Raw genomic sequence first — 16994 nt, 5'->3', positions numbered from 1 at the left:
GAACATGATCTCAACACTGCAGCATTCTCCTTGCCTGGCTAGAGATGGATTGGCAGCATGAGGTATATGAAGGTAGGTTACAGGTGACAAAAATGTAGAAACATATTATTAAACTAGGTGTAAGCAGTCTTGAAACTTCATTAGGGCCAGGGAATTGAGCCCTGGACATTGCACCTGCTTGGTTATTTACTAGAAGTTATCATTAAACAAATGCTGTAAACTTGAAGCTCAGTTTTAGAGGATTCAAGATGCAGCTTTTGCTGCTCTGACTGAAAAGCAGTCTGTATCATGGACAAACTCCATGTGCTTTCCTCTTTCAGAAGGAAAGTGAAGTCTTCTTCAGCACAAGGTTTCACCAGATGCAGAGGACAGATCGTTTCCTGTCCCTCAACTGCAATTATAGAAGAGGACTGAACTGCAGAACTGCAGTAAGTTAAAAGGTGCATTTGAGCACTGACCTATTTTTGTTCATCTGCCATGGGAGAGACATGTGAAAACATTGTGGTTTGATGGGTTTGATTAAAAATATGCTAATGAATAAAGAAAATTAAGTGCATCCCTTGGGCTCCTGGCAAGCTGCCAAGACAGACAGACACTGGGACCACCAACAGGGGGTCCTTATGCTTCAGCTTTTGCAATCCTTCAGATTCCTACTGTGGAAGATAGTGACCCAGCAGAAACAGGGCTTAAAGTTGAATATTTTGTGTGTCCTGCCTCCACTCCACTCCAAATGCCAAAATATTTTAAAAGTTATGCCTCAGGTGCTGGAATCAGCAAGCACAAGAACATCTTTGTTTTCATTGAAGAAAATACTTCCACCATCATTGCTGAAGAAAGCAAGCTTGCAGACATGAAGCAAGTGTACTCAAAAGGCTTGGAAACAAAAAGGAAGAGAACTCCAAGTTCATTTTCTAAAGCATCTTATTATTTCTAAACCAAATATAGTCTTGGAGGCCTGACTTACGGTTTTCAGACTCCTGAGCCAAAGCTGCAAATGTGGCCCCTATTCCCACACAGGAGAAGCCCTGCCTGCCCTCCTCCCTCCACACTGCTGTTCAGGGAGGGGAGAGGGGTATGAGGAGGCAAATCAAAACAACTCAAACAGGCAGAGTGCTACCTTCTGCTCCACAACTGCTTGCTGCACTACTGTCATCACTCAAATGGATTTATTCAAGCTACCACATAAGAAAACTCTAACCTGGCTGCAGGAATAGGCGAATTGCATACTCTGCTGCTGTTCCTCAGGTCGGAAGCAGCTTTCATTAGCAAAGTCTGAAGTGTCCAACTCTCCTAGTGCACATAATCCTTTTGCGGGTAGCTGTTCTCCCCATAATCTGATTCACTCTGTTGTCCTGCAGTCTTGAGAGCTGGAACAGGACAGCTCACTATAGCTGGTGACACGAGTGCCTGTCATCCAGTGGCACTGCTCAGCACCTAATTGGAGTACATTCACCAGGAATGAAAGGGAAGAAGGGCTCATGTTTAGTTAAGCTGTCTGAACCTGAGTAAAACTACGAACATCAACCTTCAGAGTAGAAATGAACATCCAAGGACAAAGAACCAAATAGGTCTATTAAAAAAAGTGAAAATGGAGACCCCAGAGCAAAAGAGGTTCTTTCACACCTGTAACCAGGGCACTAACTAGAAGAACAGCCATATTTAACACCAAACACCTAGTCGACCCTACAAGCATTTGTTCAGCAACCTAGTAGGTTTTGGTTTTCACAGCTCTACCTTCCAAGCAGGAAACAAAGCTTTAATTTCTGATTTCTGAATCCTGGACAAGGATACTTCTGTCAGAGAGGTCTGTGCCTGACCAGGACCATCTCTCTCAGATTGTCAGACTTTCTAAAACTGAAGAGCCAGACAAAGTTTTAGGACCAAAACTGAAAATAATCTTGAGCAATGTTGCCATGATGGTTTTCATTTAGAAGTGAGAAAGAGTTTGGCTATATTTTAGATAATTACTCCTTCCCCAGTCCACGGTTGTTTTCTTTGTTTGCACATATAGAAGTGTAACGCCATCATTTTGTGGGAAGGGTAATCACATTACAGAGCACTCTTACAGACCACAAGTTGAGAAACACTCATCCAAATAGCAAGTTCAGTTTGTTGTATGTATGTTTTCCTTTTAAAACAAAAACAAAGCACTATTAAATAGTAGGGAGTAACTTTCCACATCTCTCAATGGTACATGTATGCACAAGTTTGTCCTTGAATTCTGGTATTCAGCCTATGAAGCCAACAAGCATAAAACCTCCAATACCGTGAACACTAGACTTTAAAAAACAAACTGTATAAACTCCGATTATATCAAAAACATGATTCTGCCTCAAAGCCAAGTAACAAAACTCGTTGATTAATCAACTTAATCAGGAAGGCAAGTACACATGGTCCCAGCCTCACCTCAGCATTTTACCTCCAACCCCTTTTGAGTTACAAAGCTTAAGGAGACATTTGCTGGTATTTCCCTAGTAGATTCTATTCCCACAACAGACACTAAGTAGTTTAGGGGTAAGATAGACTGAGGGGCAGAGAGAGGAAAAAAAAATTAAATAGGGTATTCCCACCTCCTCCTCAGTTAAGGCTTTATATTTCAAAGAAAGCTCAGCATCTTCAGTCACCCTTAGAAACAAAATGTTTTGTGAAGTACTGCACAGTCCCACGGTACAATAAGTATTCTTTCTGGCATGCAAATCAGTGCTCAGCAAGCAGAACAAACTTACACTTACAATGCAAACTGGTTTAATGCCACAGAAATCGTAAAGCCACCATTCTCATGAGAAATTGGGTGTCCTGCCGCACACTAGATTGTTTAGACAAGAATTAACATTAGCATTTGCATGCAAAAGGAAAAATTTAATTTGGAACAAGGTCTCCTACTGCACAAGAGAATCATACAGCATAGCAAGAACCTAGTTAACATGGATTTCTATGTGTAATTCAGGTAGCAGATTAATAGCATCTACTTGTATGCTCACCTGAGCATGCTGAACAGCCCCTCTCCATGGTAGAGCTTCTAACACTTTACGCCACAAGATGGAGCCAACAGTTCTCAGGAAGAGGTGCTTGCACCATCCCAGGAGTCCTCAGAGCATTCAGCACACAGAGCCATGCTAGTGAAGTGCTCTGGTTTGGGCAGAACACAAGCAAGCATGAAGGCACAAGAGCAGATAATTGAATCTGGCACACTCAGAAGACTAAGGATCAGTATTTCCACAAAACGTTGCTTATTCTGTTATCTGAGCCACAAGACTGACTGAAGAGAGAAGAAAGCAACTGTCATTTACACAGTTGACACAAGCTGTCTGATCCAATTGTTGGGGAAAGTTAACCATGAATGAATCAAACTACAGTACCAGTGCAGTCCTGAACCAAAGCACAGACCATTTCTGAAAAGCCAATGATGGGGTCCCCAGTCACCACCTCCTCCCCTCCCTTCCCACAGTCTGTAATAAAATCATGTTACAGATTTGGTACAAAGGTTAGTTCCAGACACTGAAAGTCAGCAGTTGCCTGGTTCAAGAATTTGGGGGTTAGACGTGCTTTTAGAATGCTGTAAAAATCAATAACAAACAAATATGATGCCTGTTTTTCTTTTTATTATCAATAGTAATACAAATCAGTTGTATTAGCATGATAATGAAAAGTAACCAGTTTTATACACATTAAAAACATTTGTGCAAGTTAGAGACAGAGCTCTGAAGCTATGTAAGAAAAAAAATAAGAATTTACATTATATAGTAAAGCATACATAGTTTAGAGGCAGTTTTATTACATCTTGCAATCACAATCACTTTCTAAAGCTAAACCTCTTGCTTGGTGTTAGAGATAACACCTTCCCCTCCCAAGAGGAACACCTGCCATTCCCATGAAGTGTGGAGATTATGGTGAAAATCATAGCTTTTTTGTTCCTCTTCCCTCCTTCTCCCAACTACGAAGTCAACAGGAGGTGAACATTGCAACATATGCTTATAGCAATTAAAGAACACTTCTGTCTACATAAGCTCTGAGTTGAATTGATAAACAGCATCCTCTTTTTGAGCAAGAGCTGATAGACCTGTCAGCCCCAAGTACTGGGTTAACACTTTGAAAAGCTTTAAATAAAGATCTTGGTGAGCATTTAGTTAGATGCATTGTCCCCCCACTTTATACTACATTCTAGACTGTACCTTTGTGTCTTAGACCTGAACTATTCTTAAGCATTGTATCAGTCAGACAGGGTTCAACTGGAATTTCAGATGGCTTTAACATCTTACTGAAGTGTAATGCCCAGTAAGCGTATGCATACATCTTTCTCTTCATCAAGCCAAGTGTTCACCTAGAAATTGCAGTAAAGGTGCATTAGTTTGTACAGAACACATATGGCACAAGTCATTGAAGATGCACTTCATGTCGCATCTGTACTCTCATCTGAAGACGCTCCTCAAAAAAAAAGTCAAGTAGTCAACTCTGCCTTTGCACTCCTGGAGTTTAACCAGCTTTCCCCCCACACACACACACACAATGACTTGGCCCCCATTATAATAGGGACTTGTTTCATAGATGTTTGCTCAAAACAAAAGAAAGACTGGAGCACTTGAATACCCACAGCTAAGCCACATATGGAAGATTGCATACAGCAGTAAACAGCTCCCTGACTTTATGTTAAACCATTATGCAAGAATAATATTTGAATGCTTAAGTTCAAGTGCATAGTCAAAGTCTTGCATGACCTCCAGCTTTAAATATCCAGTTACTTGCCTACAGCCATGCCCCAGAAAGATTTAAGTGCACATTATACTGATGAAGAGAAGTCTTGGTCTTTAATTACCTCACATGCAAAGGCTGCTAGAATGTATCAGCTTCAATACAACCTTCAGTTGCCTCAGCTACATAGTATGGCTAGCAGGCAGCCACGCACCACACCAACCTCTCTTGCCAAAGTCCTCCTTGTTTGATGTACCTGATCTGCAACTGCTCATTTAGATTAGACACCAAAGCTCCTTTTACTCTGTTCACAGGAAGCCCTCAAATCCAAAAAAAGCATTTCTGTGCTATTTTTTATTCACTCTAGTCAACCCACCTTATGTTGATGTCTACAGATGTCCAGTGAAGCACACCTGAAAGTCACTGAAGGACCCTCAAATTGTACTGCCCTTATTTAGAAGGGCAACAATTCAGGCACTTCTATCATATGATGTGAAGGCAACAAGATTCCAGTCCAGGGGAGCAGTTTTATTGCCTTTCTGGTACAAGTCAAAATACTTGTTGCCCACTTATGAAGTAGCCAAGGTAGCTGCCTTGTTAGTAATGTTTTCAGCTGTAACTGGAAAGTTAAACTCAAGTTTGTAACAAGTACAGAAGAGGAATACTGAAAAGCTATCGTATTTAGTCTCCAGGCATGGTCTTTTTGGAAAAGGTGACAAGCACAGAACACTGAAGAGATGCAGTATTAAGCCATGAAGCAGCAAGCACCTTCTTCCAAGTAAGTTCACCTCAGTAGTGGAGATTTATTAGTTAAAAAAATAACCTGAGCAAGAACAGGACATGGAGTGTAAACACCAGTGGGAGACTCACTGTTCTGAGCAGAACTTTATCTGTCTCACCAAATACTGTCAGATACTTTAAACAGATCAAAGATCAAGGCATACAAGTGTCTTCAGCCAATACAGCTGAGCTGCTCATTGTGAGCTTTGCTGAGTTCCTTATTCATATAGCAAGGAAAGCTTATTCAGTTTTGTTAGACACATTTTACAGTCCGCCTCAGAGGGGCTTGACCTAGATAAGCTTGTAATGTGAACTCAACTGTTGTTTATCCTTTAGGTTAATTAAGGACTTAACCTTTAGGTCTCAACTAAAACCAAATCTAAGTGAGTTGTCTTCCTCCAGAAGCAGACATTCATTTGCTGTGTGCACAATAAGCACTCAAAACCAGACTTTGCCCATGTAAGTTCAAGAGGAAACTGTTAGAAGTGTTAGAGCTCTAAATGCACCATTAGGTACTTAGGCTTTAGACATGAGTGATACAGCTCAAGTAACAAGTTCTGCAAGCCAGCAAGCTCCCAGACTCTATTCAAATTTGTATTGTCAAGTTGGCTTGGTAATACCAAGAATTACACTGTTCAAGAAGTATTTCCAGAATTGGTTAACCATTCTTTCTGCACATACAAGGTAAAATGAACAAATAAGGAATTTAACTTGACAAGAATTAAGATTACAGCACCTTTTATTTAGTACAGTTTCCTCGATCCAATGAGTTGCCTGACAAGTTGAACTAGTTATGGAAGACAATGAGTTTGTGATAAGTCCCTGTGAAACCTCAGACCATCAGAGGGCCTGATATCTAACACATTCTACTTTTTTCAAAGTTCAGAGGCAGAATGCACAAGAGCAATCTAGTACATGTTAAAAAATGTTTTTCAACCTCAAATTACAATGCTAAGTACTGAACAGTATTCACTACTCTTTCACCTCAAGAAGAAACACTTTGTTAACTTAGTGCTGCAGTGCGCTTCATCAAACAACCACATAGCATATTCGTTTCACCAAGTAACTGTGCTTTAAGTATCCAGTTAACAAGATATAGTCACCCCTTTAAGTCTCTCTACTAATTCAAAACAGAAGATAGCCATAATTCATTGAGAGACTCCACAACTAGAAGAGACAGTTACTTCCCACAGCACTTAATTTAAAGTGCATTGGAAAGCTCAGTTCAGTCACCTGACAAGAGGACCTGCTAAATACTGACTTTTCCATTTCGAGGCTGGCTTTTGTTGATCAATATATGACCGTCATTGACTAACTGACAGCAAAACTCAACATGCATCCCCATGTGCTAGGTTGCTGTGCATCAGAAACAGTACATATAAAATTAACAGTGAGTAACAGATGTGGCAACTGCTTAACTTCATTTGGTTTTTTTGTTGTTTTTTTTTTTTTTTACACCATACAACTCCCTAGCCAGCTAATCACTGAGAGGTAGCATGTAGGCCTCACCTATTCCAAGTCATGATTGCGTGATGTGACCCATCCTTACTCAAAGTTTTCTTCATCTTCAGCAAGACAAGACAGATGCAGATGTTCCCACTTTCCAACATGATCGTAAGTGTTTCAATGGAAATAAAACCGATGGAATCAACACTTCAATTTTCACTCTTCCAGTACCAGGGAGGGGAAGGATGATAGATGTAGAGTGAGTGTAATTAACTCTAGCCACAAGACATGGAAGAAAACCAGAACAGCATTTCAAGGAGATAGTGACAATATTGTTTCTTTTGAAGAAAGGCTTATAGTCGTTTTCTCACCCCATACCACTAATTTAAGGATGAGAAGACAGACCAGCAGGGAATGCATCTAGCCACTATTTAAATATCAATTTTTTGCATTGCCTAAATAAGTCTGAATTGAGTCCATAGGCTTGATTCATGAACGTTGTATTGACTTAACAGAACATGGAAGAAAGTTTGTTTTGAGTTGACACTCAAGTGTCAGTTGCTATTTCTTACATGGAGAGTGGAGAAGAAGCCAGCAGGTTTCACTGTAAGAAATACCAGTGACAACTAACAGAAGATGGAAACTCAAACCCTTTACCAGATGTCATCTAGCTTTTCTGCAGGTTGCAACATCAAGGAGAGCAGCAAAAGTGGGGGATGGGGGGGGGGAAGTGTTTGAACCTGAACACCTGTGCTTGTTAAGGCCAGTAGAGGTTCAAGAGAAGAAACATGTTCAGAGGAACGTTAGAGTAAACTAGGAAGTTAATATTAAGTACTTTGTGTAACCAAGCAGAAGGATTGTAGCTCTGAAACAGTTTCTAGTTTTGAAAGACACCAGGAAGACAGAGCCCATTTCAGCTGAAGTAGGCATAGGTTTTGTTGGACACCAGAAAAGGTTTCAAAGTTCTGTTTTCACATTTTGGAGGTATGATATGCAAAGCAAAAAGGTAAGGGAGTCAATACAGACTTCCTTTCATGAATCCAGCCCTATGTCCTTAGTGGTATCTTATCCATGCCACCTGTAGATAGATATTTACAGTTCCCAAGCATCACAGTAAGCAACATCTTTCTTTAAAGCTTTTCTTGTTCTTGCCACTTTTCTTGCCATTCTTGTCTTTGTTTTCTGACATTTTCTTTGCTCTGATTTCTCTCATTAAATCAAAGAATACCTAGGAGGAAAAAATAAAGAAAGATTAAACAAGATCTGCCACCAGAAAGCAGATAAAACCTACTGTATTCAGCAGCAAATAAAGATGCAGAACCACACTGTACCTAATACAGCAGAAGCGAGTCTAGACATAGATCCCAGTGACAAACTCAACATCAGAATTATGTAGCATGTCAAGCAGTGACAAGTAGCAGCACAATCTTCCTTGACTATCAAATCATTCAACAGCACTGTTTTAAGAGCTTATTACTGAATATCAGTCTTGCACAAAAGTAGCACTCAGAATTCATAAGAACATTTGTCTGTGCCTAGCAAACATTTCCAGGCAAATCACTCACTAACTACACAATGCATTTAGTCCAGTCCTTTCCATGTAGTTACAAGCGCACTCTGCTCCATAGTATTCTTCCTGTTTTATAATTAAAAAGCTGCAGCATTCAAGTGACAGTGTCAGGCACAAAAAAATCTCAGACTATGTTGTAAGAAAGATTTAGAGAAAGCCATTACTCTGATGCTTTTTCCAAAATTCTAGCTGACTTTGTCCCTGTACATCTGATGTCTAGGTACGTACCACTTAAGATTTACTGCAGAGAGTTACCGATTTTTAGGATTACAAAACAAGAGCTTAGTGTCACTCTATAGAGTTAGGTTTCTGGTTTTGTTTGGTTTTGGGGTGTTTTTTGGGTTTGGGGGTTTTTTTTTGTGGGTGGGTTGATTTTTGTTTTGGTTTGGGTTTTTTGCATGTGTTCTGGTTTGTTGGTTTTGTTTTGATTTTTCTAAATGGGGAACTACATATCCTGGACACAAGACCATGCTACTGATCAGAAATAGAATATAGTTTGTCATTCAAAACCCTCCTTGAGGATTTGTTGTTTTGTTTTGTTTTTTTTTCCATTATGCTACAGTGTCAACACACAATCATCACAATGGCAAATAACTTGTCTTAACGTACACAAAACAGTGCTTATATAGTGGATAACCAGTATGTCACACGAACTAGCTAGATAAGACCTGTGAGTCTAGAATACCATGCTAGTACACTCCAGACACAGCTACACTGTTGTTAATCCCAACTTATCAAAAAGCTAGCTTAAGCTATAAAGCTTATAGGCAAAAACACATCAAGATATTAATGTTTTGCTACATCAGTTTATGCATCTGACAGTGACTTTCTAGTCACATTCCACAAGTCAGAATGGTCTTTGCCAAATTTACATTATATCATGTCCTTTATAACCAAAAGGTCTCTAGTCCTGAGTTTCACAGACACTGTTTAAACCAATAATTAAAGAGTTTCTGCTAGGTAAATTATACACTAACTTCCATTAGTAAATTAATACAGATAAGAACAGGAAGCTGTCTAGAACAACTTAAGTGTATGGCTAGCTGCAAATGTTCTTTGTTCAAAGAGAAACTGCTTACAATCTGTAATCTTTAAACAAATGCAGACTGCCAAGCCACACCTTTAGAGTCCTTAGAGGGCCCAACAGTAATTTCAGATCATCTTCTGTGAACTGGTGAAGTAAAAAAGCATCCTCTTCTTCAAGAAACCCCCACTACACAGAATGAAGGGGAGGCTTGAAACAGATTTTCCTAGTACTGGGAAAACACTCCATAGTCATAATTCATCTCTCTTCAGGAAAAACCCACCACCATCACAATTTATGCAAGAAGTCAGCAGCAGAAACATGCCAAGAATGGCTGTCCTAGGCCAGCATGGACAAGTCAGAACAGGCCAGAGACACAGCAAGAACAGTTCCTCCCACAATCCATAGTCTTAAAAGAAAATAAAAATAAAAGCTTTAAGATTAGCCACACCATATACAGCTTTGTAGGCATGGGGGAACAATTTATATATGTGTGTACAGCTTGCTATTTATTGCTGATATAACAACAGGACAGGGCCAATAAACAAATAACATACTGCAGGGAATTCTTAAACCCATTTACCCAACCTACTATTGGAAAGCTATTGGTTCAGGTACAAACAGTTAAAAACAAGACAACAGAATTAATATGTACTGGTCTCTGGCTTCTCTAAGCTAGGTATTTGCTTAAGTGTACACATTCTAGTAAGTTCATTCATTTTTTTATAGTTTAAGCTTTCAGAAGCCAAACTGTGGACTTGCCTCTGTCCTAGCAAGAGTCAAGAATTAGTCACTCAGCTACTAAACTAGTACCAACAATCTAATTGAGCAGATGTCATTTGTCTTACCTTATCTACATTCGCTCTAGTTTTTGCAGAGGTTTCTACATACTGCACACCCCACTCTTCTGCCTTACTTCTAGCCTCTTCTACAGGCACTTGTCTGCGCTCTTCCAAGTCAGATTTGTTTCCCACTACCAGTAAAGGTATTTTATCCTCTTCAGCCTTCACACGCAGGATCTGTTCCCTAATGCATCAGGTATTCAAAATAAAAATATCTGTATTAGCAGTAGCAACAAAACCCCCATGCTTATCAAGAGCAGATCAAGTGGTCTATACATTACTAGTCTTTACAACGGTACATTTACCAAAAGTTGAACACACACTTTAAAATTATTCCAAGTTTATCATACTAATGCTATAAGCTTTACACTAATAAAAGCCTCACACTTCCAGGAAAGCAGCTACACCATCTAGTTAGTAAGATTACTAACCAGGCTCTAACAAAGAGGAACTGTATGGCAGAAGAGGATCTCATAACAGGAGTTCACATCTGAATGAGGAAGAGTACAAATGTCATGTTTGCCAAGTTTCACCTTGGCATTCAGTCACCATTTCCAGCCTACATCCCACCTCGGTATTGGTCTGGGAACAGCATAAGTAGCTGGCAGAGATCATTCTTAATGGCTACCTGAACTCTACACAAAAGGACAGAGTTACAAAATAGTGCTGAACTAAAATGCTAGCAGTCTTCTTCCTTTAAAGACTCCAAGAAAGCATTTGAACCACTACCATTAACCTAGCTACCCTTTGTCAATCTAAAAGGACCCATCAGTGTCCAGGAAAGGAGAGAATGATGCTACATGTCAGTCTCAGTCTGTGCTATTATTGGAATAAAACACAGGTTGAACCAGACTGAAACTAAACACATGCTGCTGTCCATTTATGACACTGAAAGAACTGTAGTCGTCTACAGTTATTTTTAGATTGCTTCATTCTGTTATGAACAAGAGCCAAACTAGACATGAGCATGGCGCTACACCCCCTCATTTTACCAAGTTACCACACTACTTCAGATGCCCGCACCTTCCATCCACAAAATAACTGTATTTACGCAGAGTACATGAGCACCTAGAGTTACCAATGAAGCAGGTAATCTGCTGGTGCATTCAACTGCACCCTGACACATTTTCAGATTACAGAGGCACCAAAAGCAAACACTGAATGCACAGCATCAGCAGGAGAGCTAGGGTTGAAAGATAAGCCTACAGTTTATTCAGCATTCAACTTTTCATAGTTTAAGAATTCTGGAAGTTAGAGGATCAATAATAATACTAATCCACAGTTTAACCCATGATGCTCATACTACCCATTCAGTCCATTTTCTGGAAAAGAGTTTTCCTAGGAGCTGGTTCTTGCATATCAACTTAAGTAAGTATTTCATTTAACTAATTTCATCTTCTTTTTAAATTTCTGAACCATTGAAAGTAGGAGATCCTCCATGTCAAAGATTTTAGGTCCTTCTTGCTCACCTTTAGGGGTAGCATTGCTTTTTCATTGTTTTGTTGTGCTGGAATCTTGAACCAACAGATAGTTACAGAAGTCTGGCAAAAGCACAAACTGCTAAGATAAACACTCCTACTCCTTTTCGTCCAAAGCCTTAAGCCTTGGATTTAACCTTGTTTCACACAAGCCAAAACCCAGGCTGGGTATTTCCAAGTGTCCAATTTTCTTCCTGTTTTTTGAATGGTATCTGACCTCTTCCTCCATCTTATACTAGGAACTGTGCAAGTAATTAGTTTTGCAGTCCTACAGCAGTTCAACTCCTTTAAGTTTTCTGTTTCATCCCCTTTCAGTTAGAATGAACTGCAAAAAACAGTTCTGCTTGTGTGCCCTATGACTGTCAGACTTCTGAAGTCTTGCAAAGTCACAGAAGTATTGTGTGACAAAGGAGCAATATTTTTCTCTCTCTTAAAAGACTATGCAATTTCCTACTGCTGTTGGAACAGTATAATACTTTAACTTGGAACAAAGTCTTAAACTGTGAAGGGAGTTTGCCATAGCTTTAAGAAAACCCTAGAAAGAAAAGGCTAGAAACTGAACACCAGCATTTACATTATCAACTAGTATCCATTAATCCTGTACCACTGAAGCAAAGTGAACATAAGTCAGATTGATAAAGAGCTTTCATTCTGGCAAACACAAGGAACTCCAAACACTTAACATATGTTTTGGCAAGTTTTACTTCAAGGTGTACAGCTGTCCTAGGGAATCTCTGGATTACCTTCTACACCAAGTCAACAGCTATTATCAAATAAGAGTCAGAACACTTGCCCTGAAGAACCTGGCTACATGAGTTCTGAGACCAGAATAAAGGTTTAAAACCCCTTGTTTCATTTTTACACAAGCAGCTTCTGTGCTTAGTCTGGTGCTGATTTTTACATTAGAACTGCTAATCCCAAGAACAAAAATGGGAGCATTTGCTACTACTGTGCGTCTTTCTAGGAATACGTCTGCCTACAATAGTACTGCTTGGCTGCCAACCCTTGTTTGGCACCAATCCATACCTGAGAGTAGAGGCTAATCCTTCCTTTCCTTAGAGCACCTGCTTCTAGCAGCAAGCAATAGTGTGTCTGAAACCTGGCCAAAAGGCAGACTTAATTCCAGAAGTACTGCTCTAAGATAATTAAACTTCACATCCACAAAGACTGAAAATTGGCTTGAATACGCATGTTTTAGGAGTCCAAGAATCTGTTACTTGCCTGAAGTCGCTGCTGGCATAATGTATTCCTAAGTTGCAGGCATGAAGGCAACTAGAGCCAGAAGCTGGATGTTGTGGTTTAAGTTTGCAGCTACCGAGTGTAAAATGGTTGGGTGCCACTTTTACTGACCAAATGGCAACAAAGGATAGAGTTGTAGCATTTAAGAAGGGTTTTCAGAGCAACACAGGAATCTGATATTTCCCCTTGTCTGGGAGGAAAGCTACTTACCGAAACTCTGCTGTTGCTGTGAAGGATTCATGTTCTGTTATTGAGAAGACTAGAAGAAACCCTTCCCCACTGCGAAAATAGTTATCTCTGATAGCTGCATAATCTTCCTGTCCTGCTGTGTCCAGAATGTCTATCTGAACTTCCTCACCATCCAGAACTACTTTCTTTCTGTAGCTGTCAGCCTTGGTAGGTTCATAGTCTTCTACAAACTGAAGATAAGAAAGGGATTAGTGCTTAGAATTACTGTCAATGGTCTCAATATTTGTCGGTATCCATTGTCTTTCACTTCAGTGATATTTAAATTCCAAAAAACTTTCTCATAATTCAGTCAGCTACTAAGTTCCACCATGGTTTATAGTTTTACTATAAAAAGCAAATTGAGACACTTAATACATTAAAGAGCCTGACTGGCTAGTCAAGAGAAAATCTCTTGCTACAATGAAACACTGACCAGCAATTTCAGCACAATTTAAGGGACAAAGATACAGTATAAGCTGCCAGCAACCTGGTGGCACTATCTAGCTCTCACACTTCAACGAAAAGCATTTGAGTGCACTTCAGGTACAGGCATCTGAAGCTTCAACAAGTGTAGATGACAGCATCCAGCTGCTGAACATGAAAACCTGCTCCATAATTACACCGGCACATACTTTAGCCCATTAAATATTAACCAGACCCACAAAGCCACTGCCAGTTCAACTTGTAGTTGTGTGCTGACAGCACACATACAACCCAGGCTCCTTACCTTTCTACCTCCTTGCCCTCAGCCTCAAAGTACAGCAAAAGGCTGTGCCATGAGCCTAACTGGCTGGCCTTCACTAATGGCTATGTCACCTGTTCAGATACTCACTTCACTACAGTATGTGTGGACATCTTATAGATAAATACTAACTTTTGAATTACAGGATCATGTATTCTTTCACATACTGATCTGGATTGTCTGATCTAGCTTCCTGCATACCAGTACAGAAGAATTCATTATGCCTACTACATACCTACTTTATCATCCAGCTCAGAATGAGCTAGAATGCTTACTGCCAGCTTTAAGTGGCCTAAAAGAAATTGCAACAAAAGCAAAGTTCAATGCCAACTAGTAACAGCCTCTGTACATTTATACTTGTCTTTTGAAGACTTCACTAATAAGCATCAATTTTGGCACCCTTAGCCAATGATGTTCCTAGATGACACTTACTACATTCTTCTCCTCCCAGTCAGATCATCAGGTCTTTTGCTACTTCCCCTGTTGTTCCCCTGTCCCACTAAAGAGTTTAGTAAGCTGTACCCATTGGTGCTCTAGTGAAGCTGAGCCAAAGCTACTTACCTCATCATACATAAACTGAAGAGTGAGCGCAGATTTGCCCACACCTCCACTGCCAACCATAATTACTTTATGGAGGGCCAAGGAACTCTGGTTCTTGCTCTTGCTGGCAGCCATTGTCCCACTTGCCACAGATGAGGTGTCAGGCAACCAATTGGATCTGCAGACAAAACACAGTCACCATTCATGACACTGGTAACAACACAGTAGCATGCAGCTCACTAGCACTGAAAGACCAGATTAAAACCCTGCCCAGTAAGCCTGAAGAATGGGCCATTTCCACACACTGTCAAGCAAGCCATGTCACTGATGTCTAAATATGAGTAGGAACAAGGTATTAGAACAAATGGAAAGTATTTGTGACAACAGTACAATTAATAGAAGTGCCAAAGGATTCTCAGAGCAGCTAAACTGAAAAAGCTGTTCTTACTTATGTTCTGGTTTGAGCTAAGTAGAACTAGCTTTCCATTTAGTGATTTTACTTTTCAGCTCAGTCTCTTTTAAGTGGCTGAACTTGCTAAAAACTAGCAGGATTTTTTTCCCAGACAGTGCTGCTAGAAGATACGCTCAAGGTCAGTTGTTTCATCATGGGTGCTGTGTCTGTACCTACGCGGGGGAGAAGCGGACTCAAAACTGACCAGCTAGGTATTTCATTCCACATACATCATATTTGGTATAAAAGCTGAGTGTTCACAAGGATCTCGACCCTTCTTCCATCTTGGACCCTTCCGTCCATCTCAATCCTGCAAAGGCCAAGGCCTGAGCGGAACCCTGCTAGTTCATCTGCCTCTGATCCTGATTTGTGTTCCTGCATCCTGCTCCCACTGCTGCTGAGTTCAGTCTGGGACTTTTCCAGTGCCCAGCTCCGCAGAGCCTCTGGTGACGTATTCGTCATTGGGGGAGGGTGGGCGGAGGATTTCATATTGGTTTTGTATATATTTGTACATATCTGTATATATGTCATTATTTTCCAATTTACATTATTATCCTGCAGCATTAGTATTATTGCTTCATTAAATCTGTTAGTTTATTTTCCAACCCGTAAAGTCTCTCTCCCTTATTCTCTTTTCTCTTCTCTTCTGGGGAGGAGAGAGGGGTTAATAGAGAGCATCTGTCCAGGATTTAGTGGCTGGCCCAGCCCTAAACCATGACAACTTACAAACCCATCCTACATGACTGCTTTCTAGAGCAGCCTCCAAAGGAAAAAAAAAATACCCCACTTACTCAAACAACACAAAATTAAGTGTTTTTTATTGTTCTTGTTATAAGGCTTTACACCTTCCTAAAATATTTTTTAAAGTTGATGCAGCTTACTTTCAAGCTGAAAGCAGAGTTATACCTTGGATCTGCTTACAGGTAGAAAGATTACTTTTGATCTCTTCTTTATGTAGGCTAAGAAAAAAGCAGAGATACACAGTAAATTCTGGCAGGAACAAGTTGCAAAAAGCTTTCAGCAAAGTCTTATGACATGGCATTAGCATTTATTTCACATTTTTCCTGCCTTTTGATGCTACAAATCTAATTTGCTTTCGGAAAAACAAAAATCCTGCTTTACTGCAAAATATTCTCAGTTCCTATTCCTCTCCTAATGTTGCAAAGTCATAAAAAGAATATTATTCAATAAACAAGTGCTAGTTAACAAGCCTTTGTGTGCCATACAACCAAATAATTAAGCGCTAGAGACCTCTTTAAAAAAAGCAGTACTATTTTTAAGAGTAGCTGGACACAGTAATTGTGACAGCAACACAAGCATCAGCTGTCACGCTGATTAGCACAGAGCAGCAGCTCTAAGAACAGAACACTGGGGACAAATGCAGAAGTGACCACATATGTCACCGGTCAGGATTCCCACAGTGAGAGGAAAAAGCCAGAGACGTATACTCCAGACACACGATGGCCATGAGGGAGATGCTAGTATAGCCACACTTCTGTCCTCACAGCAGGACAACTAAAGGTCCTAGATGCTCATATCCCAGCAGAGGGCTGCAAGGAGCACAGCAGACCATTCAGGGAATACTGCTATAGAAAGCAGCTATTCCAGCCTTGATTTATAGCAGCAGAAACAGGAATCTCAAATTTGCCTGGACATGATTACTCCAGAAAGGCACCAGAATTGCCACACCACACCATCAAGTTCTACTGGATGGAAATACAAGGCCTAGAGTAGAATTGAGAGCACCATATTGGAAAAGCCTTCAGGATAACTAGTTGCCCTAAACAAAATTAACTAGCAGCTAAGGGACTGTCAGCCTACAAACACACTGTATGATTATTTAGCGTGGAAAGGACCTCTGGATGTTGTCTAGTCCAAACCTCTCCCTTAAACTGGATCGCTTGAAGCAAACTGCTTCATGCCCTGCATTTTATAGTCAACAATTCCATGACCAGTCTGGCCAAC

The 16994-nt window shown here is 40.2% G+C and overlaps 1 protein-coding gene across 1 annotated transcript; it reads right to left on the bottom strand.

The window, feature by feature from the left end:
• Positions 1–7500: 7500 nt before the first annotated feature.
• On the bottom strand, positions 7501–14758 carry RALB (v-ral simian leukemia viral oncogene homolog B). The gene is made up of 4 exons (XM_010182556.1): positions 14600–14758; positions 13279–13487; positions 10358–10535; positions 7501–8143 (listed from the first exon to the last, which is right to left on the bottom strand). The coding sequence occupies exons 1-4, from the start codon at positions 14711–14713 to the stop codon at positions 8024–8026; spliced, it is 621 nt and encodes a 206-aa protein (XP_010180858.1). The 5' UTR covers positions 14714–14758; the 3' UTR covers positions 7501–8023.
• Positions 14759–16994: the final 2236 nt, after the last annotated feature.

Source organism: Mesitornis unicolor, unplaced genomic scaffold, assembly GCF_000695765.1.
Source record: "Mesitornis unicolor isolate BGI_N332 unplaced genomic scaffold, ASM69576v1 scaffold39104, whole genome shotgun sequence".
NCBI classification, from domain to species: domain Eukaryota; kingdom Metazoa; phylum Chordata; class Aves; order Mesitornithiformes; family Mesitornithidae; genus Mesitornis; species Mesitornis unicolor.
This window is presented reverse-complemented; position numbering and strand designations above follow the sequence as displayed.

Coding starts and splice junctions, on each gene's coding strand:
- RALB (XM_010182556.1), bottom strand. CDS start 14,713: ATGGCTGCCAGCAAGAGCAAGAACCAGAGTTCCTTGGCCCTCCATAAA. Junction 13,488..14,599: donor TTCAGTTTATGTATGATGAG/GTAAGTAGCTTT, acceptor TCTTATCTTCAG/TTTGTAGAAGACTATGAACC. Junction 8,144..10,357: donor CTAGAGCGAATGTAGATAAG/GTAAGACAAATG, acceptor TTTTCCTCCTAG/GTATTCTTTGATTTAATGAG.